Source organism: Fusarium proliferatum (genome assembly GCF_900067095.1).
Source record: "Fusarium proliferatum ET1 genome assembly, contig: FPRO_scaffold002, whole genome shotgun sequence".
NCBI classification, from domain to species: Eukaryota; Fungi; Ascomycota; class Sordariomycetes; order Hypocreales; family Nectriaceae; genus Fusarium; species Fusarium proliferatum.
In genome coordinates this window covers 4627927-4655686 of record NW_022194791.1, presented here as the reverse complement: position 1 = coordinate 4655686, position 27760 = coordinate 4627927, and the positions used below count along the sequence as shown (strand labels likewise).

The 27760-nt window shown below is 47.2% G+C and overlaps 10 protein-coding genes and 1 non-coding gene across 11 annotated transcripts; 5 read left to right on the top strand and 6 right to left on the bottom strand.

The window, feature by feature from the left end:
* Positions 1 to 280: 280 nt before the first annotated feature.
* FPRO_02238 (uncharacterized protein) lies at positions 281 to 2881 on the bottom strand (the record flags this gene model as incomplete). The annotated part of the gene is made up of 4 exons (XM_031227681.1): positions 281 to 1156; positions 1210 to 1647; positions 1678 to 2591; positions 2647 to 2881. 4 exons carry the CDS (start codon positions 2879 to 2881, stop codon positions 281 to 283), a joined length of 2463 nt encoding a protein of 820 aa, XP_031078094.1.
* A 1094-nt stretch (positions 2882 to 3975) lies between these two features.
* Positions 3976 to 5169, top strand: FPRO_02239 (uncharacterized protein; the record flags this gene model as incomplete). The annotated part of the gene is made up of 1 exon (XM_031227680.1): positions 3976 to 5169. One exon carries the CDS (start codon positions 3976 to 3978, stop codon positions 5167 to 5169), a length of 1194 nt encoding a protein of 397 aa, XP_031078093.1.
* Positions 5170 to 7467: 2298 nt separating this feature from the next.
* On the top strand, positions 7468 to 7606 carry tRNA. Its single transcript has one exon. It is a non-coding gene (tRNA).
* A 207-nt stretch (positions 7607 to 7813) lies between these two features.
* On the bottom strand, positions 7814 to 9854 carry FPRO_02240 (putative phenylacetyl-CoA ligase; the record flags this gene model as incomplete). The annotated part of the gene is made up of 7 exons (XM_031227679.1): positions 7814 to 8146; positions 8210 to 8547; positions 8599 to 8761; positions 8808 to 9065; positions 9115 to 9480; positions 9530 to 9765; positions 9812 to 9854. The coding sequence occupies 7 exons, from the start codon at positions 9852 to 9854 to the stop codon at positions 7814 to 7816; spliced, it is 1737 nt and encodes a 578-aa protein (XP_031078092.1).
* A 672-nt stretch (positions 9855 to 10526) lies between these two features.
* FPRO_02241 (uncharacterized protein) lies at positions 10527 to 11948 on the bottom strand (the record flags this gene model as incomplete). The annotated part of the gene is made up of 6 exons (XM_031227678.1): positions 10527 to 10912; positions 10959 to 11089; positions 11136 to 11359; positions 11410 to 11648; positions 11697 to 11733; positions 11790 to 11948. The coding sequence occupies 6 exons, from the start codon at positions 11946 to 11948 to the stop codon at positions 10527 to 10529; spliced, it is 1176 nt and encodes a 391-aa protein (XP_031078091.1).
* Positions 11949 to 15127: 3179 nt separating this feature from the next.
* FPRO_02242 (uncharacterized protein) lies at positions 15128 to 16507 on the bottom strand (the record flags this gene model as incomplete). Its single annotated transcript, XM_031227677.1, has 5 exons — positions 15128 to 15705; positions 15762 to 16056; positions 16116 to 16169; positions 16230 to 16361; positions 16427 to 16507. 5 exons carry the CDS (start codon positions 16505 to 16507, stop codon positions 15128 to 15130), a joined length of 1140 nt encoding a protein of 379 aa, XP_031078090.1.
* Positions 16508 to 18072: 1565 nt separating this feature from the next.
* Positions 18073 to 19125, bottom strand: FPRO_02243 (uncharacterized protein; the record flags this gene model as incomplete). The annotated part of the gene is made up of 1 exon (XM_031227676.1): positions 18073 to 19125. The coding sequence occupies one exon, from the start codon at positions 19123 to 19125 to the stop codon at positions 18073 to 18075; it is 1053 nt and encodes a 350-aa protein (XP_031078089.1).
* A 570-nt stretch (positions 19126 to 19695) lies between these two features.
* On the top strand, positions 19696 to 20931 carry FPRO_02244 (uncharacterized protein; the record flags this gene model as incomplete). Its single annotated transcript, XM_031227675.1, has 1 exon — positions 19696 to 20931. The coding sequence occupies one exon, from the start codon at positions 19696 to 19698 to the stop codon at positions 20929 to 20931; it is 1236 nt and encodes a 411-aa protein (XP_031078088.1).
* A 701-nt stretch (positions 20932 to 21632) lies between these two features.
* Positions 21633 to 22357, top strand: FPRO_02245 (uncharacterized protein; the record flags this gene model as incomplete). The annotated part of the gene is made up of 2 exons (XM_031227674.1): positions 21633 to 22007; positions 22055 to 22357. The coding sequence occupies 2 exons, from the start codon at positions 21633 to 21635 to the stop codon at positions 22355 to 22357; spliced, it is 678 nt and encodes a 225-aa protein (XP_031078087.1).
* A 1778-nt stretch (positions 22358 to 24135) lies between these two features.
* FPRO_02246 (uncharacterized protein) lies at positions 24136 to 24676 on the bottom strand (the record flags this gene model as incomplete). The annotated part of the gene is made up of 2 exons (XM_031227673.1): positions 24136 to 24474; positions 24527 to 24676. The coding sequence occupies 2 exons, from the start codon at positions 24674 to 24676 to the stop codon at positions 24136 to 24138; spliced, it is 489 nt and encodes a 162-aa protein (XP_031078086.1).
* Positions 24677 to 26519: 1843 nt separating this feature from the next.
* FPRO_02247 (uncharacterized protein) lies at positions 26520 to 27752 on the top strand (the record flags this gene model as incomplete). The annotated part of the gene is made up of 2 exons (XM_031227671.1): positions 26520 to 26764; positions 26816 to 27752. 2 exons carry the CDS (start codon positions 26520 to 26522, stop codon positions 27750 to 27752), a joined length of 1182 nt encoding a protein of 393 aa, XP_031078085.1.
* Between the last annotated feature and the right edge of the window lie 8 nt (positions 27753 to 27760).

The following is a 27760-nucleotide window of genomic DNA, read 5'->3' as shown; positions in this document are numbered from 1 at the left end:
TGGTTGAGCTACATGACAATGGAATTCTATTGAAAAGAATCAACCGCTTTAGGTATTATATGAGCACATTATTCTTATAACTTAACAGTTTCGTTGTGTACTTATTATTTGGGAACTTCATACTCTATTCTGGGGTCATGGTAGGGTTTACAAATCTCCCCTGTATTCATCAAGCCTACTCAAGGCGATCTCAGAGACCACTCTAAAGCTTCCCAACATTCCGCCCGTTTACTGGTGTCAGCTACCCTTTCATATCTGCTATACTGCACAACTTCCAATCTCACTGACCACGAACACGGTAGACAGGCCAGCCAGTCGCCGTCAGAAACTCGAGCGCCGACTTCCGAGCATCGTCGCCAAATCTATTCCGCGTATTGCCGTCGTCATCTCTGTCATGGTGGCTCTTCACCTCTAGCGGGATAAACTCTTCATTGCCGGCAAGAAGGCAGGGCAAGAGTGTATTTCCCCAGATGGAATATAGATCCCCACGGCTCATGCGACCAGCTTCGTCAATAGCGATGCCACGAGCCCGCTCTACCTTCCATTTTCTGAGATGATCCTCGGTGTGGGCTAGGGATGGGGTGGTACACACAATGTCGGCGACCTCGATGAGCATCTTCATCATTCTCATGATTTCAGAGTCTGCAACTGTTTCGCCGGCCACGTACTCTTCCCATGAGACCTTGCCAGAAACCCGCTCACGGAGACGAGCAAGATTGTCCGACCTTGCAAGTAATGTCTTGAACTCGTGTAGAATATTGCTGTCGTCCTTCTGCAGGGGTGGCAGATATTCGGAACCAAGGCAGAGAAGAAGCCAATACGAGGCTGAGAGATGAAAATTCCAATCCAACTTCACACCCCACTCATCATCACTGGCCGCTTCATCACCAAGGTGAGGGAATCGAAGTAAACTCTTGAAGGCATCGCATTCAACCTGAAGTTGAAAGGCGCGAATGACCAGAGCAGCCCGGCTACGGGTTTCCTGGGTCCTTCCAATGTTGTACTTGCATACACTATTGTGAGAGACAGTATGTAGGTCAAAAGCGAACTTATTCACGGCAGCAGGGGTCGGCCCACTCGCCATGACAGTACCCACGGTTGCGTGCATCGCGAGGACCGCCGCGGGAAAGACGGGGGTGTCGTTGCTGTTGGGGCCCTATACCTCTCGTCAGTATGGAAACAATATGAATTACAGGTTCAGATGCTTACAGTCGTGATAATACCAAAGCCTAGAGGACGGTTGCTGAGGTAGTACCGAAGCGGACATTGGTCGGCCTCAGCGATCTCGGACAATAGAGCATCAGCCCAACCGCTTCTACCATTATCTTTGAGGAAATTGACAGACGGGAGCATAGGCAAAATCAATCCTTGACCTTGGCCACCAGTATTCGGGGCTCTCATGTTGCCTGCCATCTCATCCACGGCCGAGGTTGCGGACATCATTGTCTGCCAGAAGCCATCGCCACGTAGGAGATCTCTGTGAAGGCTCATCATCAATGCCTTGTTTCCGGCACTAAGCTCTGAATCTTCATGGCGTTGATCACAGAAGAGGTGATTTGGGGCGGCCGATGTCAAGAGGTCGCAAACAGCGTCGACCTGTCGCTTGGCTTCATGAAGTTGTAGGTCCCATTCGAACGAAACGCGATTCTAAAGCGATTTGTCGGTATCATAGGCAACGTTGGCCTCCTCGCGGCTCTCAAACTCCTTGATACCCAGTTGAGTATGAAGCGGCTCGATGACCCTGATAACAAAGTCGTTCTCAGTGAGTCGATGTCGGTTGAGCAATCTGACTTCATCGTGATCGTGGCAGATTCGGGCTGAATATCGTTCGGAAAGGTCTTCCGTCCACGACTTAGGCAATTCATCAGACCCAGGATGGACTACCAGCTTCATGGTGCCGTGTATACATGCTTGAGACCATTCTGTGTGCTTCCAAAAGTCTTGGTCCATCTTGACGATGACCAACCATCGTCCCGACTTCCGGCTTGCTGGATGCTTGACGAAGTACGCAGAGCCCATTTCAGTAGTCATGTCGAGACAGTATTTCTGAATCCACATGAAATCTTGGACTATGCTCTGTGTCAAAGCAGTCACATGGGAGGCGTCGGTTCCAAAGTTCCATGTAGTCTGGAAGCGGTGACCTTTGACGTCATGGAGCTGCTTCATGTATCTGTCCATGTTCCATGATTGGTCTATACCATAGCCGTAGTTGAACTTGGGTGCTAAGCTGGCGACGCTCCACCTCGCCATCATGGTCTTTTCAGGTTGAGCAGCGAGGAACGAAAAGTGTCGCTGTTGGATGATATCAAGAAGGGATAGGCCGCCAATAACGGTTGTCGAGGCAGTATACCGCAGCCAATCTTCAGCCGGGTGACCTGGGTTCGAGTACGGCATACCAAATCCTTGGACAGAGACTGGTGCGTTGTTGCCAAGGAAGACGTCAACCCAAGTCATATGCTTCTTACCAGCGGGGTATCTGGCGGTTTCTTCGTCACTTGCAGCCCGGTAGTTGATATTAATATCATCACGGGGGAACTTCACGGTGAGTTCCCAAGTATTGCTAGGACTGGACTTCCGAGTAGAAAAGTCAACTGGTAAAGGTTGTTAGCAGATGCCGGATCGAATACACCGGTCGTAAGAGCTCACTGTGATGACACTGTCCGAAACCAATCCTATCAGCGGGTAGTGGGAATTCGATGATAAAGCCAAGGAATGATTCTTTGTCAGGAGATCTCAGCGCGAGCAGCGAGGCGGCTATACTTGTGGTGATGCCGAGGCTCTTGCCGCCAAAAGGGTTACCATTGACCTGAAGAACGCATGGCACCTTTAGAGTAGGAGGGAGATTAGACTTGGGAGCCAAAACCGGCTTCCTCGTGAGCATGATGATGGCGATCTTGTTGGTTTGAGGATTTGGAGAAGAAACAAAAAGAGCAGAAGAAGGGCATGTATAGAATCCTTCTGCGCCTCCTCCATACCTGAGCGAAGGCTGCTGGTGCATTGGGCAAGTGATTCACTGCTAGGAGCTGTCAGACAGCTGGCAAACGCTGCTACCCACAGATATCAGTTGGAGTCCTTTAAACACAAGAAAGTGTATATTAGACAGAGACTGGAGTTCTTAATACCAAAAGTCTCTTAGGGTCAGTTTTAACTGGACAGGCTTCTTAGGTTTTGAGTAAGCCTTGCTGACAACTGCACTTATTGGGTTTGGAAGCTAGTTTAAATAGTCTTCTTGAACGGGGCCACTCAGACAACATTTGTCAATTCCATCCTCAATATCGAGTAATCCATGAGTAGTGATATTAGAGCTTCTCTGTTCAGTGCTTCCAAGTTGGCTTCCGAGAACCAACTCAGGGGGTGGGAACAATTCCCTGTATGAGTCGACTACTATTGTCATTCAGCTTGTTAATGGGTAAGAAGAAAATTATGAAACCAGATACTGCATAGAACTTTTCTTACGTCACATTTTCACTCCAATGTCAGGAGCCTTAGTTAATCCTAGCGACAACATGGGTGACATCAACGCTCAAGAGAAGGCCTTTTATTGCCAGAGACAATACTTCTAACCTCGATCCTGGATGCATCTAAACTTGTGTAAGCTGGGCAAAGTTTGCTAAAGTTTGCTAAAGTTTTGAAAATTTCAGATACACTTGTAAGACCTTAGGATCACCTTAGACTTCTTTAGTACCTTATTCTACAGTCAAAACGTTTATTGCTCCCTGCCCAAGGTCTGAGTTTCTTGTCACACTCGAATCTAGCCCCACTTCTATCCGTTAATCACGGGCCTACTTCAGCCTCACACACATTTCATGATTTTCTCTTTCTCCTCTCGCAAATATCAAAAACGTTAAAATCTGGTATTGTGATACTGTGAGTACCTTTTTATCTGACCGGTTACCCCTATATTGCTAACCGCTCAAGGATCCCTCTGCAGCCAACAACTTGTAGGCCCCCCGTCAGGTCGCAACGTCGCCTATAATGGATGAAAAGGCAGAGGCACTTGCTCTGATCACCAGAGATAACAAAATAGATATTCATCGTGTTGGGGTTGACGTCTGCAAAAATTTTCCCCTCCATCATTTTCACCGGGCTCAGATACGCCGCCTCTATACAGATATCACCGTTGATATCTGCCACTCGGTGGGAATTCAGCAAAGCGAGGCGTCAGCGTATACTAGTGCCATGATCGAACGAATCGACCATACTGGGCTACTTTATCCTACAAAACTTGACGATTACGAAGACATGGGCTTCATTCGACAAAGTTTGCTCAAAGTCATGAGATTGCATACACAGACTGGCAAGATTGTCTGTCCGCCAGCACACGTCATGGGCTGTCTAATTGCCGCAGTAGCCTATCGAAGGCTTCAGCCTGACAGTGAAGAGTTCTTTCAAAAGAACGAAGATTTGGTCAAAGTGTTCGGCGAGCTCAACGTAATCCAGTGGCTATCAGTTGCTATTCAAGTATTCGCCGAGGTCGGCTCGCGTGTATTCCTTATCGAACTGGACGAAGCCTGCCAGAAGCCTGTGGCGAAACTCGAACAATTGGGTGGTAACACTTGTTGGGTGGTCACAACCAAAATGCCCCAGGTGAACAGATTTGAGGACATTCTTCGCCAAGTTCTTGACTCAACGTACAAGACGCCTAGCCCAGTGTATCCAAAACTTGAGCCGCATGATAGGCCTCTTCTATCCGTTGAGCCTGACGACATCCCGAACAGCCCCATCTCTCTTAACGAAGACGATGAGATGGAAAACACTACCATCACATTACACGATTACACTCGACAGATGAATAGTCTCGGAAAGAGACTCGCAACTCCAGACAGGGCTACAGTCAAACGAATCAGACGAGAAATTCTTAAGAATCCGGATCAGTCCCAGGCCACAGACCAATACGTCGATGTTGAAGAATTGCTCAGATTCAACCTGGAGAAAAACATCAAACACGCTGTGAAGGAGGCCATCGCCGATGTGAGACAAACACAAGAGTACTTCGACACCTACAGTCGTTACAAGGATGTTTGGATGATCTGCGTTCGACAGCAAGGCGGTGTGCCAGAAAGTCTTCGTGATCTTGTCAAACATCACTGCACTCCTAGTCAGGTTTTTCACCTGCTGGAACTGGAAAAGGAACATCTTGCTAAGGAGGAAGTGGAGGTTGAAGTTTAATGAAGTTTTGTAGTCCGACTTGGACCGTGGGACAGGTGGAAGACCAGCCAAAATTGCATCATGGCAACTTGACAACGGGTATTCGACGGTAATGGTTCTCGAGAAACTTTAATATTGTACAGTAGTGTTGCTCTCTCATGAAAAACAAGTCTTAGAAGGATCTCTTCTATTCCCAGTGTGGTTATTTCATTATTTAAGCATATCATACAAGTCATCAAAACGTGTTCATCACTCTCCCGCTCGTGCATCATCATTCCTTGACTTACACTTTGAAAAGAATATAAGCATGCTACCAAAGTCTCCTTGCATATTGAATCTTCATTGACTAACTCTTCCTCTGACGAAGGAGGGTGGTAATAAGCCGCTGTGGTGCCCCACTGTGCTTCCACTATCATAAAATCGCAGTGCCATATCTCTGCGGTGTGGTTGAGCAGCGGTGCGGGAAGCACTGCCTGCCAGTGCCAAGAGCATCGATGTTCCGCGGTCAGTGACACAGCGGCGTAAGGTAGGTATATAGCCCCAAGTAAAACACCTCTAAGCAAATGGGACACGACAAGAAACTGGGATGTGGTCAGGTGGACATATACCCAACCCTATGAGAAAGGTGGTCATCTTACGATGGCTACACCGTTCGAGCCCAGCCAATGACCCCTGACGAGGGCGAGACCATTCCTGACCAAAATTTTTGGATTTTACAATGCATCAACTTCGTGACAGTGCCGTTTTGGGCCGACCAAAGGTGGTTTTTTCTTATTGCGATAGATATTGCACCTCTCTGTAAATCATGCCAACGTCAGCTGTATTGTGGTAGTTTGTAATATGTTTTCTTATTCTATATATTACCACATTAGACCTCACACACAATATCATGTTTCGCACTCCATCATCGCTTCTCTTTATAGCTCTGCTTTCCATTGACCGAGAATAACTGGACAGTTTGCAATTCTCAAGCACCAGTATCGCTGGTTTTGCTCTAAATGCTAAGCGTTGTAGCTTTTGACTACGCCTTGTTGTCGCACGCGACACGGTGCCCCTTCGGTGGAAATCTGGAACAGATAATTTACCAGTGGCAACGAGACATACTGGACCATCAAATACCAATGCCAGCACATGTTCAGGTTCACGCTCACGTAATTGCTTTGAGCCAGACATGGGCGACTTTGAACACACCCTTTGTCCTGATCGCATCTGGCGCTGTATCGCTGAAAGGAATCGAGCTTTGTAACCTCGGTGAATTGGATAGTGATGGTATGTTTCATAGAGCTCAGATATACTTGAGGAGCGATGTGAGACCTGTTGCAAAACCACAGCAGACCGTTGGTTGAGCGTCTCAGACCCCCAGGTTCAATACAGCAAATAATGTTTTCTTGCTCCGAAGCCCAGACCAGAACTCTTCCCCTGTCCAAAGCCCAATAATCATCGCTCTCTATTTTTCGAGTATCTCTAATGAGAGAAAGAATCGAAATCAAAATCTTCTCGTGAAGAGGTCCAAGAGGTGAGGTTGTCCTGAGATGTCAAATTTATGGGTCTTGCTGATGGTGATAGGACGGAGGCCTACTCAGGTCCACAACAACCGACTACATCCCATCAACTCAACTCAGCCTCGTTATTCTAAAGAGCCCTGAGAGTCACAACCCCTCAACGTCAATAAGACAACTCATCAATCCAGGCTAGTTTTGGCGATGATTCAGGGCTTCATAAACCTTTCCACACAAGTCAAATACTCCCTCCATAAACGTCAACGATACTCACCAACACATGCCTCAGCTCGTCTTGTTGTGGAAACAAATTGTGGAATCAACCTGGGTATCGTTCTGGCCAATCTCCACCGATCATTTCGGTAAAGTCATACACAGCGGTCGCTCCCAGAATTGTTCAAGTGTGGGCGCCTGCGGTCCATCTTCTTCTCAGCTCAGTGATCCATAGAAGTGACAGAAATTCCTTGATGAAGAAATCATTCAAGAACGCGTTTCGGTGTGTAAGTGTTGTGTTTAGTGGACCAAAATTTCTCAAATAAGGATCTATGGATTGGGGATAGTGGATTGATATCATTCTCTTTGTCTTTTCTTACTGCTAAATCATAATTCGATGCAGAATTAGTTACTCGATATCTCGAAAAGGTATGATGTTATGCGTTTGACAATAGTTCAAGCGTACCTTTCAACGTGTGTGAAGAGTTTGGTGTAAAATCGCATGTGCCATATCACAGTTGAATAGGCACACTCACAAAGCGCTAAATGCACAAGTGTACGTGGCCATACATAAGTCAGGGTATGCTTCACAACCGCCATCAAGAAACCCCGGTTGGTGCAGTGGTTAGTACATTGTCTTTGCCTACTGTCGCCCTCTGTGGTGCAGTCCCCGACTAACTCCTGCGGAATGTCGCGGAGCGTCGAGGCAAAGACAAAGGTCACGAGTTCGAATCTTGTACCGGGGATTTACTTTTTGCATTTATAGCAGATATACTAACATGGATGGATACTGCCTGTGCTTCTGCGGTTAATGCAATCAAGTCCATTCTGAAATTTACTTTGTTTGATTCTTATTTTCTTAATGTCTTTCTACTGACGGCTTATTGGATCAGAGTAGCTTGAGATATTATGTCTTGCCATCCAGACTCCAGTCAGTCGACGTGAACTCCCAGCTAAAGCTTAGCCACCAAGCTCTTCCTTGCTTCCTTCTCTTGATCTCTCAGCAGCCTTCTCAAAATCTTGCCACTGGGGCTCTTAGGGATTGTCTCGATAAACTCGACACCACCTCCAAGCCATTTGTATCTCTGCTTGTGATCTTCAACATGTTTGCAGATTGCGCGAGCAACAACATCGTCAGATTGTCCGCCACAGGCATCCGATTTGACGATGTATGCCTTGGGTACCTCGCCGGCCTTGTCGTTGGGTGTTTGGATGACAGCGCAGTCTGAGACGTATGGGTGTGAAAGGAGATGGGCTTCGAGCTCTGCGGGGGCAACTTGATGGCCCTGGATACAAATTAGTTGCTGTTCCAAATCTCCCATTTGAGAAAGGGGCAATGGTGAACGTACATTGACTTTGATAAGCTCCTTAAGTCTATCCACAACCACAAGATGCTCATTCCCAGAGGGTGCTAGCCGAATGAGAACTTCATCGCCAGTTCGGATCCAGCGGCCGTCCTTCCTCCAGATGAATGTCTCGGATGTAGCCCGTTCGTTGTTCATGTAGCCCAGGACCAACGAGGGGGTCTGTACCAGGAGCTCGCCCGGCTTGTTGTACTCCGTGATCTCTTCGCCCGTCTCGATATTTATAATCATGGCTTTGGTTGAGGGCACCAAAGAGCCCGAGGATCCTATGTCGATGTCGTCTTCGCTCGTGGTACATACAACTGTACAAGTTTCGGTCAAGCCTACACAAGTTAGCATAATCTATGAGTAAAGTTGAGATTTCGATGGAATACCATATCCTTGTCCTACGCGCCACTTCGGGTACTGTCGTTTTACCTCCTCAACTACCTCAGAGCCTAAAGGGGCCGCGCCTGTGTACAGCCAGCGGACGGAGCTCAAGTCATACTTCGAACACAGGGCTTTGTTGTGAATGATGCGGATAATAATCGGCGGGACCTGTAGCCGTCAGAGTTTGTTCTGCATGACCAAGATGACAACTTACGACAAACATATGAGCAATCTTGTATGTCTGGACTGCAACCAAAGCCTTCTCCAAGTCAAACTCTGGCAGAACCACAACTTCGTCACCTCGGAAAGTACTAGCAAAGGAAATGATGAGGAGTCCATAGATATGGCTAAAGGGAAGAGCACCGAGGCACGCTTGCGTCTCAATTCCATCCTTCTGGCGGGAAACGCTCTCGTATGTGGTGAGTTGAAGAACGTTGGCGATGATGTTTCTATGGGAGATCATGACTGCTTTCTGCCATCTGTGAGTAAGTGAACACATCGCAACAGCATCATACACTTACAGGAAGACCAGACGTGCCGCTGGAGTAGCAGAGAAAGGCGACTTGCCTCGCACCTTGACCCTTGACCCATTTCAGCGGTTCCAACTTCGGGAGGGTTGCGCCCTCTTTCACAAGATCATCAAATGTTGTGAACGGCAGTTTTGAGTTGTCGCCTGGCGTAGCTAGAATGAATATGCGATCTTGAGGAATACCCACGGCCTTGGCTGCCTTGATGGCGATATCCAGACGGCTAGCGCACGTGAAGAGCGCTTTGACCCCAGATGAGCGCAGTTGATGCTCCAAGTCCGAAGCAGTGTGCGCAGCGCTCGCGGGTGTAATAATGCCGTTCAGTCGGTGTACAGCTTGAGTAACTGCGAAGCTATCGATCTGCAAATCATCAGTCAACTCGTTGACAAGAAAAGCGCTTCTGACCTACAGTATTGACAGAAAAGATGGAAACGACCTTGTCCCATTCAACACCCTCGTTGGGTGAAAAGTCGAGTCTTTTGGCGAGCGCACGGGCGAGGAAGTCGGCGCGCTGATGGGCCTCTACCACGGAATATGTTCTCCCCGTGATACCGCAAGTAAATGGGTTTCTTGATTTGGCGATTGGAAGCCGACCGTAGGCCTCGCTTTTCATGAACTCGTGAAGCGAAATAGAGTCGGGAGGGTCTGCAAGAATGAGCGCTGTTTCTGCAGAGTGACCAGTAGTTCATACCAATTGGGAGCTTCGGCACCCATGATGGAGGTGTGAAGACCATGTTTTTGTAGTCTAATAGAGTGCGTGAAACGGAGTCAAGAGTAAGATGTTAGGCAACAGTGAGGGCAAGGAGTATATTGCCCGTATGTGGTTATTGGCGTTCTTTTTGTGCCATGGGAATGAAGCCTCTTTAACGTCTCAAGTTTGTCACAGGGAAACTGAGTTGTAGTCTTGACTGTGATTCGCATCCAGTGGGTGGGCCCGGAGGACGGTCTTTATACTGAGCGTTCGGATCAGGGCTCCTTCAGAAAGGTACTTGCGGGGCAACAACGGCAATTATAAGCGGCAATGGAATCTGGGGTTAGGTCTCAATACATTCTGGGGTAAATAATCCTATGTATTAGAGGTATCTGTTCTAACTAACTGCTGGAGCTGCTGGGGTTCGGCTTTGGGCAACCCGGAGGTCAAACGCGAACCCGAAACCCGATAGCTTCGGGTCACAGAACAGCTTCGGATAAGAGAAGTTGAAAGACGTTTAAAATGAGATAAAGAAATAGGTTGATAATAAAAAGGTGATATTTTAATGATACAAAATCTATCAAGTTCTACTGAGACATATTCTAGCTTCGTGACTGTTGAGCCGGTTTTCTCGTTTATACACCGAGTCCGAATTGGTTATCCCGTTGCCTATGTACCCTTCACTCCCCATGTACCTTGCCTCTGGCTATCATTATTATTGCCTGGCCGTCGAAATACGAACGGTCGTCTCGTTCTTGACCATGATTCCACCAAATGGCGAACCAGTGTTGAATTCCTCCGAACCATGATCATGGGCACGGCCAGTGACGGTCGAAACGTTTCCGCGGTACCGATCCATAGCGTGACTCTCAAAGTCGGACAAGGAACCGCGGCCACCTTGATCGGAATCGGCGAGTTGATGAGTCGAGCTTGACTCGTCGTTGTCTTTGTTGTTGGGAAGAGTTGACAGTCTAATCGTGTTCTTGGTCTGACTGCGGCCGTAGCTGGGTCCGTAGCTGTTTGAACCGGAACCGATGGTCGATGTCGGGTTGGTGCAGGTGAAAAGATACAGGATCGCGGGGCGGACGGTAGGCAGGCAGGCTGAGTACGGTTAGTAATATTCCAGTGATAATACTTTGATACATACTTGATACAGTGACGAGGTTCACTTCAACTGAAGCCCAGACGACAATGGTGACCAAGTTCCAGGTTAGGTCCTCCGACGTGGCATCAAACTGTGTTGAGGCCACGATGATAACCATAGCTGAAGCGCAAATTCTGCAAGAGTTAGTAAATACCACGGCGTGGTAGTGCTGTAACTTACACAATGCCAAACACAAACATGAGCATAATACCGATCTTCTGAAAGACAGGTAGCTGTAGCTTGCGAATCTGGAGAATCGGGAGGGCGATGATTGCGATATCGAGCATAACGTGGACCAGAATAGTACCGAAAAAGAACTTCTTGTCCTCAATGGCGCAAGAGCCTCCAGCAGAGGGATCCCAGAAGCGCTGCACGGGGATGCAATGAAAGATGCCCATGAATGTCTATTATTTTTAGTCTCCAACCAAGGACATTATGCTACAGGTACACTCACTCGGATGATAATCCATATCAGTGAACAGCATGCCAAGATCTGAATGGGAAGCTTGATGTTGGTGACTCGGAACATGCGCCAGTAGAAACTCAAGATCGATCCTTTCGCGCAGAAGAGAGCGGTGGCGTAGAACAATTCGGCGACGTAGAGAATAAGACTGTTGTGCATCAATATCTCCGCCTTGGTCCCGCGGCCATGAATGTCGTTGATGTGAAGTCCAAGTCCGGCATCTTTGATCCCTGGTCGAGTTAGATTCGGTCGTATCGAATATCGTGAATGGCACGTACAGATAGGAATGATCACCACCCAGGCAATCGCTACACACTTGTACAAGTTAGTATAATTCCCAAAGTCAATGTTAGGTAGAGGCGCAAACTTACATAGCAACCAATCGCAAACCAATCATCCCACCAGAACTCAACCCTCGTAAGTCGTCGACTCAACAACCGTAACCCGATAAAAACCGTCGCAGCCCCAAACGTGACAAATTCAGAAATCCATAAATCAATCTGCTTCGACTCCCTCGGTGTCGTCTCCATCTTGTAATGGGCAAGTCTTTTCACAACTTCTGTCGTCAAGATTCAGAAGCCAAAAGACAATAGAAGAGAAATAAAAGAGGCGCATCAAATAGATTAGCGAACCGCCCGCTGAGGGGATCGTGCTATGATATACGGCCTCTGCTCCCGCGGCAAATCGTGGATCCAGGATCGCCATGTACGTGCATTAGTGAATCCACAGATGTTTTGGACCGTTATGAACTAGACCTGTGAGATAAGACCTAACTAGGGCGAGATATGTTCTATGCAGATCCAACGGCCGGCGTTATACTAAGTATCGGCATATGACATGCTATCATTCGCTACCTATATAACTGGGCAGCAGCTGAGCACACGAGTCATCGGTTGCCAGCGGTGAACGGCATTTCCTTGCCCTGTTTTTTTTTTCAAGGATACGGGATTTGGGATTTCTTCAGTGCCGATCTTTTTGTGGGCTATTTGTTCCCCGAGTGGTGAGATTGTATATGAATACCCCTGGCACTAGTTGGGCTTCTCCAAGGATTGATCTGGGAGGGCCTTACGGAAGATGGGGCATCCGGTTGCATCGTGGAGAATACGAGGATGATAATATGAAGATAGAATATTATAATAATGAAGATACTGTTCGAGAATATGTATAGAAGTTTGAGATGGCATGACATCTACGAGAACTAACAACAGCCACTACGATCATTGTCTGTGCAATTCAACGGCATCCGAACTCTGTACATCTTTCACTACTCCACATTGGGTGTCGTCAGCTCAAACTACCTAAACAAGGCTGCTTTGCTTTTAATTTGCGCATCTACCGTTGGTCCGCTGAAACCCGACGGGCACTACGAGTCATGAACGAGACTAGATCTACAGCTGCTATTTCTGACGAACCAATCGGACTAATTCTATATCGACGATCATCTTCAAACAGAGACAATCCCTCCGAAAGGATGTGTCTTGCCTTTCATCGGTATTTGAATTAGAGTTTGGGAAAATGGAGTCTTGAAATGAACGTTGTGGGCTTTTATGGAGACGGGGAGAGCGGTTCGCTTCGGGGGTTTAGGGATCTCCTTGTTATGAATGCATATTTCTTGGACTCGAAACATTAGGGCAGAGCTTGGACTTGGTGAATCCAGAACAGCCTTGCTTAATTTTTGTAATAGGTAATTTGGATATGTCAATATGTCATGGATTCGATGCCTTCGGTCTAGCCTGGTTATTAGAGGTGTTAAACAGATGTAAAGTCTGGAGATAATATGACCGTAAACGGGTGCAGAATGACTCTTGGATAAGATGTCAGCGAAACTAGACACTGACTCGAATAGCACAACGATGAAACATATCCAGCAGATAGAGTTTGACTCGTAACGTCGGCAAATTCTCGCATCGTCTCCAATTCTATAGGCAGTTAAACTCTCCGTCGGAGAATACAGGGATAAGACTCCAACTACTCCTCTTTCAGACTCCAACTCGCTTCTACCGTCACACGCTCCTATAAAAGCAACAAGCCCCTTTGTTCTGACTCAATACGTCGCATCTCGCAATGTAACTGCAGCCTCGTTATGAAACGGGAATGCTATTCGATCGGCGACAGCGTATCTCGAAAGAATCTATCCCGCCCAAACATGGTCCAATCGGTTTTGGGTTTAGCTGCCGCGCCCCTTTTACTTGCGACAAGGGGGTGAATCCGAAAATTCACTAGGGTTCGTATTCAAGCGGGTTTGCCGCCGTTGCCGTTGACGTTGCAGTGAATGAGACTGGGATGGATAATAAGCAAAGATAGTTGTCAAAGCGTTGATTATAGACGAAGATAATTCTAGTATCTAGGCGCGGGATTGGGCAACGCATTGCTTTTGCTTCCATTTCTTGTCGTCGTATTGATGGAGTCCCGGGTATTAAGAAAATCTGCTTGCTTGTAATATGTCAGTGCATAAGTCCAACCGCTTTTTATTAACTTATAGCATACATCCAATAGAGTCAAGCAATCACTGTAGGGAAATATTCCCTTTTTCTCAGCCATTCATGGCAACGAGTGTGTCACGCAGGACAGATTTACTTAGATCACTTGTCAATTAATGCGCGTTGATCTTTTTACTGATTTGCTGTTAATAATCCTGTTTGAACAAGAAACAGGTTCCCAGTTTACCTTGATGCAAATGTCGTTATCTTATGTTGCGGGTTTGCTCCTATGAGTACTCACCACTAAGTCCTGATCACCAAACTGAGAAAGTGCATTCTTTACTTTGCATAACAAATCCCACCGTCTCAAACAAACCTTGTTGCGCAAAATGTATACTTACTGGGCGATTACGAGTTTCAAAAGCTTTGAGTAAGCAACTATGGGCCATGGCAAGGTCAAGAGTTCAAATAAAGCTTGAGCCCCAACTCCAAGGTAAAGAAATGATATTTAGAAGAGTCAATATGCCCATGTACTCCTTCATGTCTCCTTTGACAAATTATTTATGATCAAATGGTCAGGCTTGCTAGTAACTATTTTGCCAACTGGCCAGTCACTTCGTAGTATCTAGTTCTGCACCAAACACCAAGGGGAAAGCCCTCAAGCCAACGCCTTATGTTGTCTTCTGTGACTCTTGAATTCGTCCGGATTCATCGTTAACTTTCTCAGGCAGCCGTCTTGTCAACTATATAATGCAGTAGCCTCTCCTCAATCTCCTCGCATCCACGACTCTCTTCAACAGATTATCATCAACCATGTCGTCTCTTCAAATAGACCTCATTGAGCCGCCAAATATACCTACATATACCACGTATCTACCTTCACTGGAATACGACAGACTTCCAATGCCCACGTCTATTCGTCTTCTGAAAATAGACCGTCTCTCCAGTATAAAAGATGACTTAGACTTATTCCGGGCTATCACTTGTTCTAAGTTCTAAGTTCTGTCTGCCGGAATAAGCTCTCTGCCACAAGTCTCAACTGTGAATAACACGTCTAGCTCATAACTTAGACATAATTGTTGGTTAGAGCCAAACAAGAGAAAACAAAAACACATAACGGCAAACGACCGTTACAATACAAAACCCCTTTCTCTCTCTGGTTTGGTAATCTAGAGTTAAAGTTGCTCTCAAGGAAGCAAAAGCTCGCCGCTGTCAGCTCCTAATCGCCTGCTAAAAATACGGTTCAACAAGCGCAACATCTACTTATCAAGCTTGTGAAACCATCTCAACTAGCCACTGGTTGCCGAACCGTGGCCATATATACATTTCGGATCCAAACAGCCATCACGCTGATCCTTATAACACCGACCCTGACGGGAAATATACCACAGAGCATCAAATTCCTCGTCACTCAAAACCGGGTGCTGATGGTTTCTATGGCATCCCCTGCATTCTCCTCGCAAAAAAAGCCAGCTACAAAGCCCGAGTCGCTTCACCCTCTCAGCCAGCTGCTGTTCAACACTTAGAGGCGAATCTACACGCCTCCCGTTCTTTGCCATTATTGGTCCAAGTTTTTCGAACTGACGAGCAGGGATGGGTAAGGAATATGCCTGAGCACTTTGTACGGGCGTATTCGATCCTTCCTGAGAGACAGCGGACGTGAATACACTACGGAAATGAGTGACACGCTTGAATCCAAGTTGCTTTATCCGCGGCGTAGCAGGGCTACCGACAAGCAGTGTTATGCGTTCCTCAATTGATTTATCCGCAACAAACTGTCCCAAAAATGGGGCATAGCCTGAATCATGACAGCAAGCAAGCATAATATGCTTGCATTGCGGTATTTCTGCATAAAACTTCAAATACTCTGCTAACTTTTTAGTACTTTCTCTATTGGGTATTGAGGGCCGGTGTGCTTTGTACCTCGAATCTTATTGTCCGCTCTCTCCTTACCAGACCCCACATCGATAAAATCAAACAGGGGCAAACGGCTACTAAAGCCTGCGAAAAAAGCCCTTAACTGGGCCATGTCTCTTACTCGCCCGTCTCGAGCGAGTTTTGAGCCTAAACCGTCTAAGTGAGCAAATGCTTTGACAACCACATCAAGTCTCTCAGAATCATCCAGGATGGTCCGTAGATACTTGCGTGTAGCTGCGAACAGCTCTTCAGCTGCCCCCTCACCTCCTGCAGATGCCCCTTTGATAAATCTATCCTGAAACTATGCATGCTCTAGGTCAGTACTGCGCAAAACTCGCACTGGTTCAGATCAGTACCTACCGTGTAGCCGTCCGCATCCGCATCAATCAGCACGACCGCAAACGACCGTCTCTCCTTGAGGGGATATCACTTAGTACAGATTGCGATTGTATCTGGATTCAATTCTTCGCTCACTATGGTCCTGGCTCTGCTTTGGAGGGCAAGTAAGTCCTGCTGAAGTCGCCTTCGAGCATCCTGCTCAGACTGAAGATCTAACTCCGCCTGTTCTAGCTTTGCATTGCTGTTTTCGAGTTTGTCAATGAGCTCCTGTGCATGTCAGGTTAGAGCTGTGATGTCATGATAAGCCTACAAACAGTGAGCACTAGACTTACCTCAATCAGGTCCCGCCTTTTCTCATCACTAACTCGGAGTTCCTCTAAGCGGTCTCGGTAGGACCGTGATGGAGAACTCATGACTATAGATGGCAGAAAAGTCAGGGTCTCTCTGACGACACCATAGCATGACTCGTGTCGCCGCTATCGAAAAAAGTGAGCAGAACTCAAGTATTTTTGGCGTGAGAAGGATAAGGTAGTTAGGAAAGCGGGGTAAACTATGCTTAGCGTTTCCTTCCATGGCCTTCTATAGTCTAGCTTACTGGTAGTAAAGTGGGGAGGCTCCACATCCGGCAGCCAATCGTCATAGCCGCTCATCTTGCTTGACAGATGACGCTAGTGTAAGGTTTCTGTCATTTACTTACAGCATTCTGATCAGTATCAAGAGCTTTATGCGAATGTGGACATCATCCAGAGTCAGATGTAGTGATATTTACTAATCAGTCAAGTCTCTGCCGTCATGAATGCCGGACTTGAGTGCCCCAATTGTTTGTAATTCTCTAGTCTGGAGGGGGAGGATGTGGACAGTCGGCCCTCGAGCTTTTACAAATTATATCAAATATTTACCATAAAATTATATAGAACATCATTGGAATCAGGTTAATAAAATCGTTCTTTGGAAATTTCTGGTAGTTCACGACCAAATGTATCAATACGATCCAGAGGTTGCTTCATTTCAGGTATCGCCATTGAAGATCTCGACAAACGATATTGTTGAACTGATGGCATTGATGCCAGAACGTTCGGTGGTTGGACCACCTTTATCAGATGTTATTATTATCCTTGTGGTGACCCAGCGGACTCGGAGTAAGGAATTCGCTATCAGTCTAGAGCAGAGGTACTCCGGAGGTCAATGATGGGGAACATTTGTAATTGGCGTCATCCTGCCAAAGAAATTTGCGGTAGGAATGTTTCCATAAAAAAAAATTAAAAAAAAAAAGGAATATACTTTGTTTATAAATATGGCTCGCCTGCTATCTCACGAGACCCTGGGTCGATGCGATTGGAAGAACAGAAAGTTGAAACGGACGACATCATGGAAGAATTAACCAATCTGCTGATTCTCAAAGGCATACTACTACATGCGGCAACCGACACGGAGAATCCCAAAGCTTTCGCATGAACGAGGTACGTGATTCTTTCAGCACAAGAAAAGGGAGTTACTGAATCAGTGTTCCGGGGTTTCTGTCTCACAGGGTCAATCTTGAAATTCGTGTACACAGGTTATTTGTCTTGGATAGCCGTCAGCTTGAAATCAGGGACGCACTAATTTCGACCGCCTTAGGTCGTGATCTCCTGGTAACCGCCAAAAGATGCCTAGTCTTGGGTTTTCTATCCATGATCAAGGTGATGAAGTTTGTCTACGGCTTGACTGCGGCCTATGGGTGACGGGCGGTACAAGTTGGTTAGAGGAGTATATGTTTACGGGATCATGCATGGGGAAGCTTTGGGTTGAATTTTCAACAATCAAGACCTGGTCATCATTGTGTAGTCTAATCTCTAACTAGATGATGAGATCGATAGACTAGATCAGCTAAAGAAAAGCACTTAAGCTCGGTGGCAGACGGGTGATATTGCCAGCCCGCAGACATGGAAAGCCAAGCCAATATGGGAAGCTGATCTGAAACTTGACCATCCGGTTAGCATCAATCATCGAAGAAACCGTCAAATTCCTCGTCTGAAATTTCGGACTCTGGTTCCGAGTCCTCCCGAACAGTTTTGCCATCCTCATCCCATGCTGCATCGTCTTCCAGTTTCATTATCTTGCCAGTCAAAACATCCAGCGATAGTGTATCAAACTGCGGAAGGGTGTGAGTTAGAATCCTCATGGTCTTGGGGGACTCCATGAGAGTGACAAGAACTTCCGCCTGTTTCTGTATGTCATCCCTCAGTTGGATCAATCCGCCAAACAGAGAGCCACATGGTACTGAATGAGCCGCTGATGTGATATCCGACTGGTGAGTATCCAAACTCAAATTGATGACCACAGCGCTTAATCTAAGCTTTTTATCGAATCCTTGAGTTTTCAATACATCAGGGCAGATACTGCGCATGCGCAAATGGAGTGTTTGGAGAGTACGAAGAAGGTCGCCAATGAATGGGCAGATATGTTCGTCCACTTGCTGTCCTGTAGGGTCCAAAGAGGTGCCAGACAGATCCAGAACTAGAACGCTCAGATTCTCCCCCGAGAGCAACGCTCGCATTGTAGGCAGTGAAAGATAGCCCTCCAGAGGAAAGCGGTAAGCCGAGGGAGAACTCCAGGCTCGTACGCGCAATGTCCGTAATCTAGGAGACTGCTGAACGATAATGGCAAGCTGAGCAAGGTCATCATTTAGGCCCTTTTCCCACGCCTTGGCCGGGGTTTCCCAACCATCTTTATTCCAAGGAGGTTGTGGAGTCGACCCCTGCGCAAATTGCTCGGAAGAGTTTGTAGAGATGCCCTGTTGATATCCTTTCAGATCGAGACTTAGTGTTTCCAGGCTGTTTTCGAGCGAAGAGGGCTTTTTCGTTGCTGCAGAGATAGCTAGATTTCGTAGGGCTCCGTGAGAGAGGGTGATGCACTTGAGGCAGGCAGGAAGAGCGAAATCGAACCACTTCTTGCAGATTGTGAGGCGGCCTAGATCCTCTTGAAAGAAAGACGAATCTAGTTGATCAAAGATCTGTCTCAAAGTCTCTGGGGGCAAACGTAGGAGTGACATCGCAAAAGTCAAGCAATAGACTATGAGTTGAGATAAGTTGCTGCGATGGTGAGTATAGCGTGTATGAAGAGCAATGCGCGGTGGGATATTGCACCAGAGTGACCCATTCTGATTGGTCGATTAAGCAACATCTTCCCACATTACACGGTACGGGGATTGACGCGGGGTCCACTTACAGAAGGTCGAGGCAGCCAATGACAACATCGAGGCACCCGCCCAGAGTCCTACCTCCACCAACTTAACAAATTTAATTACCACCTTATATCGCCTAGGGGAGGAAAGAGAACTTAGGACCTTAGTCCTAAATGATAAAAAGATTTAGATAAACTAGCCTAAATTTAGCCTAAATTTAGGATACTTTTTATTAAGTTTATTTTAATACCTTATATTAAGGTCTAGTATTTTCTTGCTCCCTGAGGATCGCCTGCTTTCTAAGCTATATACTAACGTCTATCTCCTGGCCTTCCTCCACGCCCGTTCCTTATTTTCTCTAATTTTTCTCAGTTCTCATTAACCGCATAATTCGGCAAGCTGTTTCCCTGAGCCACCATTTTCAGCTGAAGAGACAAGATGGAAAGACCAAGTAGCTTCTGGCAGGGTTTTGACAGTCTCAAACCGAATTCAGAGAAATACAAGAGAATCCAGCTCTTATTCTTTTCAGCAAACTTCGAATACCTGGAAACTTGCGCGATAGAGTCGCGGAGGAAGCACCAGCCAAGCTTGTCTCTGGATGTTTCATGTAGCGTCGACCTGAAGCATTTCGCATCCGGTTTCAACAATGTTGTCCTGGAAATTGCATTTTCGGACAGCGTGTTCTGGGTCGCTCGAATTCCTTATCAAACACTGAACGACAGCGACAAAACATCATTGCTCAGTGAGATTGCAACAATGAGGATAATCCAACAACATACTACCATCCCTATTCCTCGAGTTTTCAGCTTTGAGATGTCTACAGACCAACCTTTTGGCTACCCATACATGTTCATGGAGCATCGTGGCCATTCCCTTCCCAATGGTCTAGCGACTACTGTACCTTACGAACATCGTCCCAAAGTAGCCAAGCAGCTCGCAAACGTCTTTACAGAACTTCAAAACCTAACCTTCAGCCGCATTGGGCGACTCTGGTGTGGAGATGGAGCTGACCAACCTGTTCAAGTCATAGCTATGGATTGGCATGCTTCGCCTGGTCCGTTGGAAACGTCGTTCGAATATTTCTACAACCAGAAACAAACCGAAAACCGGGAATCTATTGACCTGCATCCAGACGACCCAGACTGGTTAACAGCATGCTGGGTACTGAAATCAGGTCTCACCCACATGATCATTGAGGACAGTGTCCGGGGCCCTTTCCCTCTATGTCATCTCGATCTACACTATGGCAATATGCTGTTTGACAAAGAGTACAATTTGACTGGAATTATCGATTGGAGTAGTGCGCAAGCGGCTCCTCTCGAGCAGTTGTCTGTGTGTCCAGAATTCGCCACCTTTCCAGGGATGTCAGATGAGGAGAATCAACCCATGGTCGACTTTAAAAGTCTGGTTGTGCAATTTATAAGGGAGATAGAGCGAGAGCAAGAAAGGAAGCCACCTCTTGATAACCCCGACTCGGACATTGTAGGGCAGTCTAATCGTATGCCCCTTTCCACATACATGGCTTCCAAAGGTGCGGAGATCACCTATCGTCAGTACATGTCTTCATCCAGAGGAGCTCTCTTTGCTGGGAAGATGGTGGCGGGACTTATCTATGGCAAAAGCGTTACATGGGACCAATTGAAAGAGGTGTATGGTGCAATTCCGCTTTCCTAGCTGTGATTAGGCATTACCTACTCAAATAACTATCGTCTCTACTCTTGAAATCATACTTAACATAGGCCCATGTGATGGCACTGTGAGATTATGCTGCTTCCCTACCTTAGTTACGAATTGTCTTTATTTATCCTATATCAACCGAAGATACACATCTCATAATCCACAATTTGAAGCCCGCTCTAGTGTAATGGCAGCTCACATCGCATGACTACCTAGGCTACTGGGTATATAGAGATCTCTTCCAGGGTCACCTCCTTTATTGCGATTGTTGTTAGTAATACAGAAACTCTATTATCTGCGCTAATACGTCAGCAATTCTTGTCACCAAATGAAGCAATAAACAACGGAGGAGAACCCTGTGTAAACGCCACAATGTCTATGGACTTTCAAACGGGCAAAGACTAGCAAACTGGTTATCTACCAGAATTGGCAAAGATCTTACTTTCTCAGCAGCCATTGAATATACAGAGAGACCCAAACTGTTTGTTTGTCTGTCGCACTGCAGGGGGCCGACAAATGCTGCACCCAGCCGTTCTAAACAGCATTCCCCACCGCCTTGCCATAAATTCTTCCCAGTTCCCACTCCCTCATTTTCCAAATATTCTCTCTTTACCTCCTCCCATCCATTTCTTGTTCTCTCAAGTCTGCTCAAAGATCTTGACAAGTGACATCAAGCCACCCCTGTCAACTAGGGCATCATGGCCTCCAACGACACCCAACTCGCGAATCTGCAAGACAAGAATCACTTCCCAGGATTCGAAGATCTAGCCTGGGACAACAACCTCGACACCCAGTACTACCGTCAGCGAGACAACGGTTACTGGGAGCCTTGCAAGCACTGGGTCTTCATCGGTGAGATCGTCGAGGTCCATATCGACCTCCGCGTTAGACTCACCGTCAAGGACCGAGATGGTTTGGAGATTCCGATCGCTATCTACACAGAATCCCGTGGTGTAGAGCTTGGCCCCTCAAAGCTTCAAGTTGGAAATACTATCGTCATCTTCTACGCTGTCAAGCATCTCTTCATGGATATGACCATCGGTATCAGACATGAGGACCTCCAGTACCTCAAGGTTAGTATGCTCTCCCTCAACACCTTCTCATACTAATTCTTTTTCCGATCTTTCCGATCTCCCTCGACAACATGATGCAGCTCAGCGACAAAATTCAAACTCACGCTACCTTTACCAAGGGGATGAGAACCTGCCACGGATGCAACAACAAAGCGGCGAAGTTGATGAAGTGTGCCAAGTGCGGTTTCTTTTGGTGCTGCGGCCAGAAGTGTCAGCTTCGAGGGTGGAAGGAAAACGGGCACAAGGAGGACTGCAAGATTCTTCGGGAGGGCAACTTCAAGGGCTTCTTTTCTATCAAGTGGGACGAGTTTCACAACCACCTCTCCTTTCCGCTGCGCACTTCAGAGTGATAGAGCTCGGGGAGGCTCTGATTTGTTGGAGACTTTTGCAGAGATCTTGTAAAAGGTTGCTTTGGGAACAAAAAGCCTAGCATGTTGTGTTGGCTTTGTTAGACCTGAGAAATCGTTGCTTACAATAAACACCCAGACCTTATAATCGTAAAAAGGGGATTGAAATATGCAGCTTGTTGGTACATGGACTCAGGATTGGTGACAATATCGTTGTAAGATGGTGTAGTCTCTCCCTCCTTCCATACACATACAGAGACCCAATATACCCCAACGCCATGCTCCAGTTGATACACGAACCGTGGCCCATCTCCGAACCTGCCATCCAGGTCGCTATCAAGCTGATTGCCTCGTAAACCTTTCTATAATGGGCTTGCCACTTTTTCCAGCCCTTACATCGTCGATAAGAGCGTTTCCCTGGCTTTTACCTGACTTCGATGGTAACTTCTGATGGTAAGAAAGTTGCCAATATTTGATAAGCTTGGTGGCATTAGAAACTCAGACCTTTGTAGGCGTTTGCAATCACGTGTTACACCTTTCGTCGTCAATACCATGGCAAAAGGTTGAATGATAAGCCTGAGTCGTATACCTCCTTGATCAGTTGCTGTACTCATAAAGAGTTTGTGGTGTCACCCGAAATAGCGGCAGGCTCGACTCAAAGGGAAATCCCGACGACTTTTCGAGGTACCAGTACAGTAAGAGCGGTCCAAGGCACGTTTCCAAGTCAGCCAATGCTAGAAGTCCAGTCAAGTGTTAAGTATCTTTTCTCAAGCGTTAAAATTAACGGTGTGGAAAAGCCTGCGTGCGCCTATCCATTTCCAATCAGGATGAAGATGAGTAAGGTAGTATTCGAGTCCCCCTCCCCCTCCAGTCCTGCAGTCGAGAGCGCGCCTCCATGCCTACCTAGTACCTAACCAGATGACCAGAAAAGTCGTAGATGAACGCAGCGGGTAGCAACAGCAGCAGCAGCAGCAACAACAACAACGACGACGACGACGACTGGCGACGACCTAACGATTTCACAACGACTTCCCACCGAACAACTTCATGTCAGGCACTACCCCGTAGCCAGCATCCTATCAAACCAACAAATGGGCACCTCCCGCTAACAAAGCCAACAACGCAGGCGACGAATCTTGAACAGCCACGATGCCGACACATGGTCCCAACCTATTGAGATGAATCCTCCACTAGGATCGAATATGAAAGGGGAAGACACGGCAGAGAAAGGTCATGAATGTACCCACATTCCCTCCACTTAAAGTGCACGAGGCTGTGGTGTGAACTGGTAGCAACAAGCATACGCTGACCAAGAAGTCTCGATCGGGAACTTCAGTGACTATCCAGTAACTGGTCTACCACCACCAGGCATGAAAAAGGGTACCAGCGCCGGATCTCGGAGCCTAAGATAAAGGAGGTTCAAAGCTCCTACTCAAGGCATCAGAAGACAGGGTTTTGTTGGCGTCTTCTAGCATGGATGTTCCTGATTAGACACTGTTTACCTAGGGTGACTGAAGAGCGAAGCGTGAATGGTATGAATCCTGCAAATCGGACAGCTCCAAAAATAGCCATAGGGATGGAAAGAATGAAGCGAAAGAGTTATTCTAGTGATGTGAGTTGTCTGCATTGTAGACTACGTTTTGATAAAGATGCAGTCTTGATGACTATGACTATAAGTTCAATCAGGACCTCTAAGCCAGTCAAGCCGAACAAAAGAAAGAGCAACGAGCCGCCTGGGCCAGGAGATTCGACAGAGTCAGGGGAACCATCCAGCGACCCTATTACGGAATCTCTTTGGCAGTTGGCCGGTTTTTAGGTTCTGTTTGAAGCATAGGTGCGATGGAATCCTTGAATTCGAATGTATAATCTCCCAGAGAATCTTGCAGGTCCAAGTTGTACCACCCGTTTCTGATGTTTACTTCTCTCATGTAACGATCGCCACAGTCGAAGGGATGTGAACCATTTCCCTTCTTCAAACTGACGGGGGTAACTGGGTTCCTTTTCAGCTGCACAGTCGTGTCCAGTGGTCGATGTATTCGGAGACCAGGATGCGCGTTGAATGTATGTGTCCATGAAGAGGTACGCCAAGACTTGCATAACGAGGGGGCGACGACTCCCGTCTTCATCAGTGAGACAGATGGTGTCAAGGACTGAGAGTCCGACTTCACTGACGGCAGGAGCAGCGAACGCTGTACCATGCAAGATGTGATTGGCAGAATAAGGGTATGCCTTTCCACAATAGACGAGACCAACATCCAGAGAGACTATGACAGCGCCGACACCTAAAGCCAGGCCCGTTGACGTACGTTTGTTGTTCAGCATTCTATGCAGGAAACAACATTTGGCCAGGATGGGAGCGCTCTGTGGGGATTGGACATTTGAATCGTCAAGTCCCAGGAAGGTCAGTGGATGTTACCGTAAGGACCCTCCGCTCTTGCCAAATCTCAGCCTACCAAACAAAACCAAGTTTTCTCATCGCAACAAGATCCTCGTCTATTCACACCACGCACAAATTTAATCCATAGGACATCGATCCCATACGGTCCGTACGCTCAGGACTTGATCTGAAAAAGAGGTTCATCGCTGATATACCTATAAGTAGACACTGAAGCCACAAACACTGTCAAGGATCAGGAGAAGAAAATATCACCGGTCCGTACCTCGCTCCTCGGACCTGTATCCCGGCGCCTGAAGAAGCGCCAGAATCGCCCGCGCAGACGGGAGGTTAAGTTAAAGCCACAAGAGGTGAGTCTCTATGATGCCCCTAACCCTGCCGCCCCTGAATGCAACGGCCATTCGAACTTTGGACGAACGCTGATAGTCGAATCGAGCAGGCGAGATCAGCGATGCGACGCCAGTTCGAGACGTCGCCGACTAAGTCGGCGGAGAAAATTGAAGATAAGATCGTCAACGCCTCGTCTCGGGACGGCTTCTGCCATATCTCAAACAAAGCCCGGAACAAGAGCGACGGTTACGTCCAGGTATCGCATAAGGGTGCCAACAAACTTGCTCTGCTACACCAAGTCTTGGCCTGGTCGCGCGGTTTACACCCCGACGAGAATCAGCATATATCTCACCTGTGCAGCAAGCCCAAGTGCTTGGAGGCGACGCACGTCGCCCTCGGATCACCTCTGGTTGACAACAGCAGGAAAAACTGTGGCCTAGTAGCGAACTGTCTGCATTGTGTCAAATACGCGAAAACCTGTACCCGCAAACCGACTTGCTTGCGTACGCTTTTGTGAGAGGGAGTGGTTGTTAGGGATCTGGGGCTTGAGTTCGAATCGTGGGAGGACTTTGTGGAGAAGGGGCACGTCCGGCAGCTCTATAGTAACTCATGGTAACTGACTTCCCTTTATATCCGCATGGCGCAGCGTAGAGTGAACAACAGCGGAAAGAATCACGAATTTATCGTTACGTGTTGTCACGCTGATTGTCGCAAATACATCACTACTTGTACCCAAATATGGACCTTGCGGGGCAGGCAAGGTTTCACGTGATGCATGAAAGCTTCCAGGTTCCATGGGTTCAGTGGGCAGAACCTTTATATCTTTTCATTTCTTTTTCTTTCTTCTGTGATAGGGTTGAGGGGTCAAAAAGAGGCTTCAGCCTCAAGGCCACAAAGGTAAAGAACACCAAAAAAAACACATATGGGCGAAATACTCGTCGCCCTTTCTTACTTCAAGGATCAAGCAACACCATCAGCATGAGCGATCCTCCCTATCTGCGCCGACAGGCGCGCATTCAAAACCTGGTAAACGACTTCTTTGAACAGGAGCAGACAGCTAACTATGGGGTGAATGCGGCCTATAAGATTAACCTTTAGGCTGCAAACACAGGTAACGAATAAGAACACGGTATTTCTTTTCCTCAATATAAGCTTTTACCCAGAAGCTTTCACGATGACCATTCCTCGGGGGGCAAGAAAACAGCGAACCTTACTATAAGGTGCCAAAATAAACTTAGCAAAAGTCATCCTAAGCTTAGGCTATATTACCTAAATCTCTTTTGTCGTTTAGGATCGAGGTCCTGTGTTTTCTTTCCTCCCCTAGCCATTACATCACAGGAGCAGACAGCAGATCAACAGAACAGAGCCATATGGATTGAGAAAACATTGTCGGCAAATGCCCTGTTCCAAAGCCCTGTATCCCTACTGCCACTGGATGAAATGGCAGAGCGTCACGAGCATGCTGAAGCCATTCAAAAAAAGTTACAATCAGGCGACAAGAAGTTTTACCTCACAGCACTAGATGTGGCTATCATTCTTACTGTCCCTTTGAGTCAACTGCGACCAAATGGCAACTTGTCTGCCACTACGCAGAGCCGTGTCGCGCTACGGGAAATGCTCAAAAATTTGGGAAAGCTCACACATCATTGCAAGTATTGGAACATTCTCTATCCTGCCGTCCAGCAGTGCTGATTTTCAACAGACTTTACCCATTACGCCAACACACAGTTCAAAAGGCACGCAGCCAAGACTTCAACAAAAGCTTCGTCAAAGAAGTCCGCATCTGCATCAAGCAAGAAAGGAAGCAAAAAGCGTCCTTATACCGAAGACGAGAAGGATGACGACTACAAGCCAGACGAACCGAACCGCGCCAGGGAGACCAAAAAGGCTGTTCTCGTCCGTGATGGCAACGCTTGTGTCTTCCTACGAACAAGCAACCCAGAGGTTGCCCATATAATTCCAGCCAGCTGGAATAGAGATGCTGGCCAGATCGAAAAGACTTTAAGTCTTATGCCTGCAATTGAGACCTTGATGGTAGAGAAACGCGACGCAGATAGTTGGTCGGCGATGAACGAGCCTCTACTCGCCGATCCAGACAACCAAGGGAGCTCTGACCGTCCCTGGAATGCCATTTGCTTGAACCATCAACTCCATTTCTGGTTCGACAATAGACTTATTGGTCTGAAGTTTCTCGGCTCCCAGTCTATTAGCGATAATCCCCCCATGTCCGAGGTTGATATACAATTCCACTGGATGATGCGTGATATTCGCAAGCGGACCAGAAAAATGGATATTGGCACGGAGAACGACAGCTTTATGGGTATGGTTGAAACAGTTCGTACATTCCAGGACAACGGTTACCCTACTCCTCAACTACCATCCCAAGATGGGATAGTAGGGGCATTCAATGCCATAGATGGTATCCCTCTGATCTCTGGGCGGGTTATAAAGCTTAGACTACCATCTAAGGATGTCTCCAAGCTTAAAACAGCAGTGGATATCCAGTGGGCTTGTACCAACATTGCAAGTATGGCTGGCTCTGCGGGCTGGCCTGAGTACACGTCTCATTATGATGATGATGGTGATGCTGAGAGAGGTTCCATGCTGACTCGAGAATGGGTATTAGAGCAGTCAATTTTGCAGCTGTCGAGCTCCTCCTTGATGACATCGTAGTCACTTTG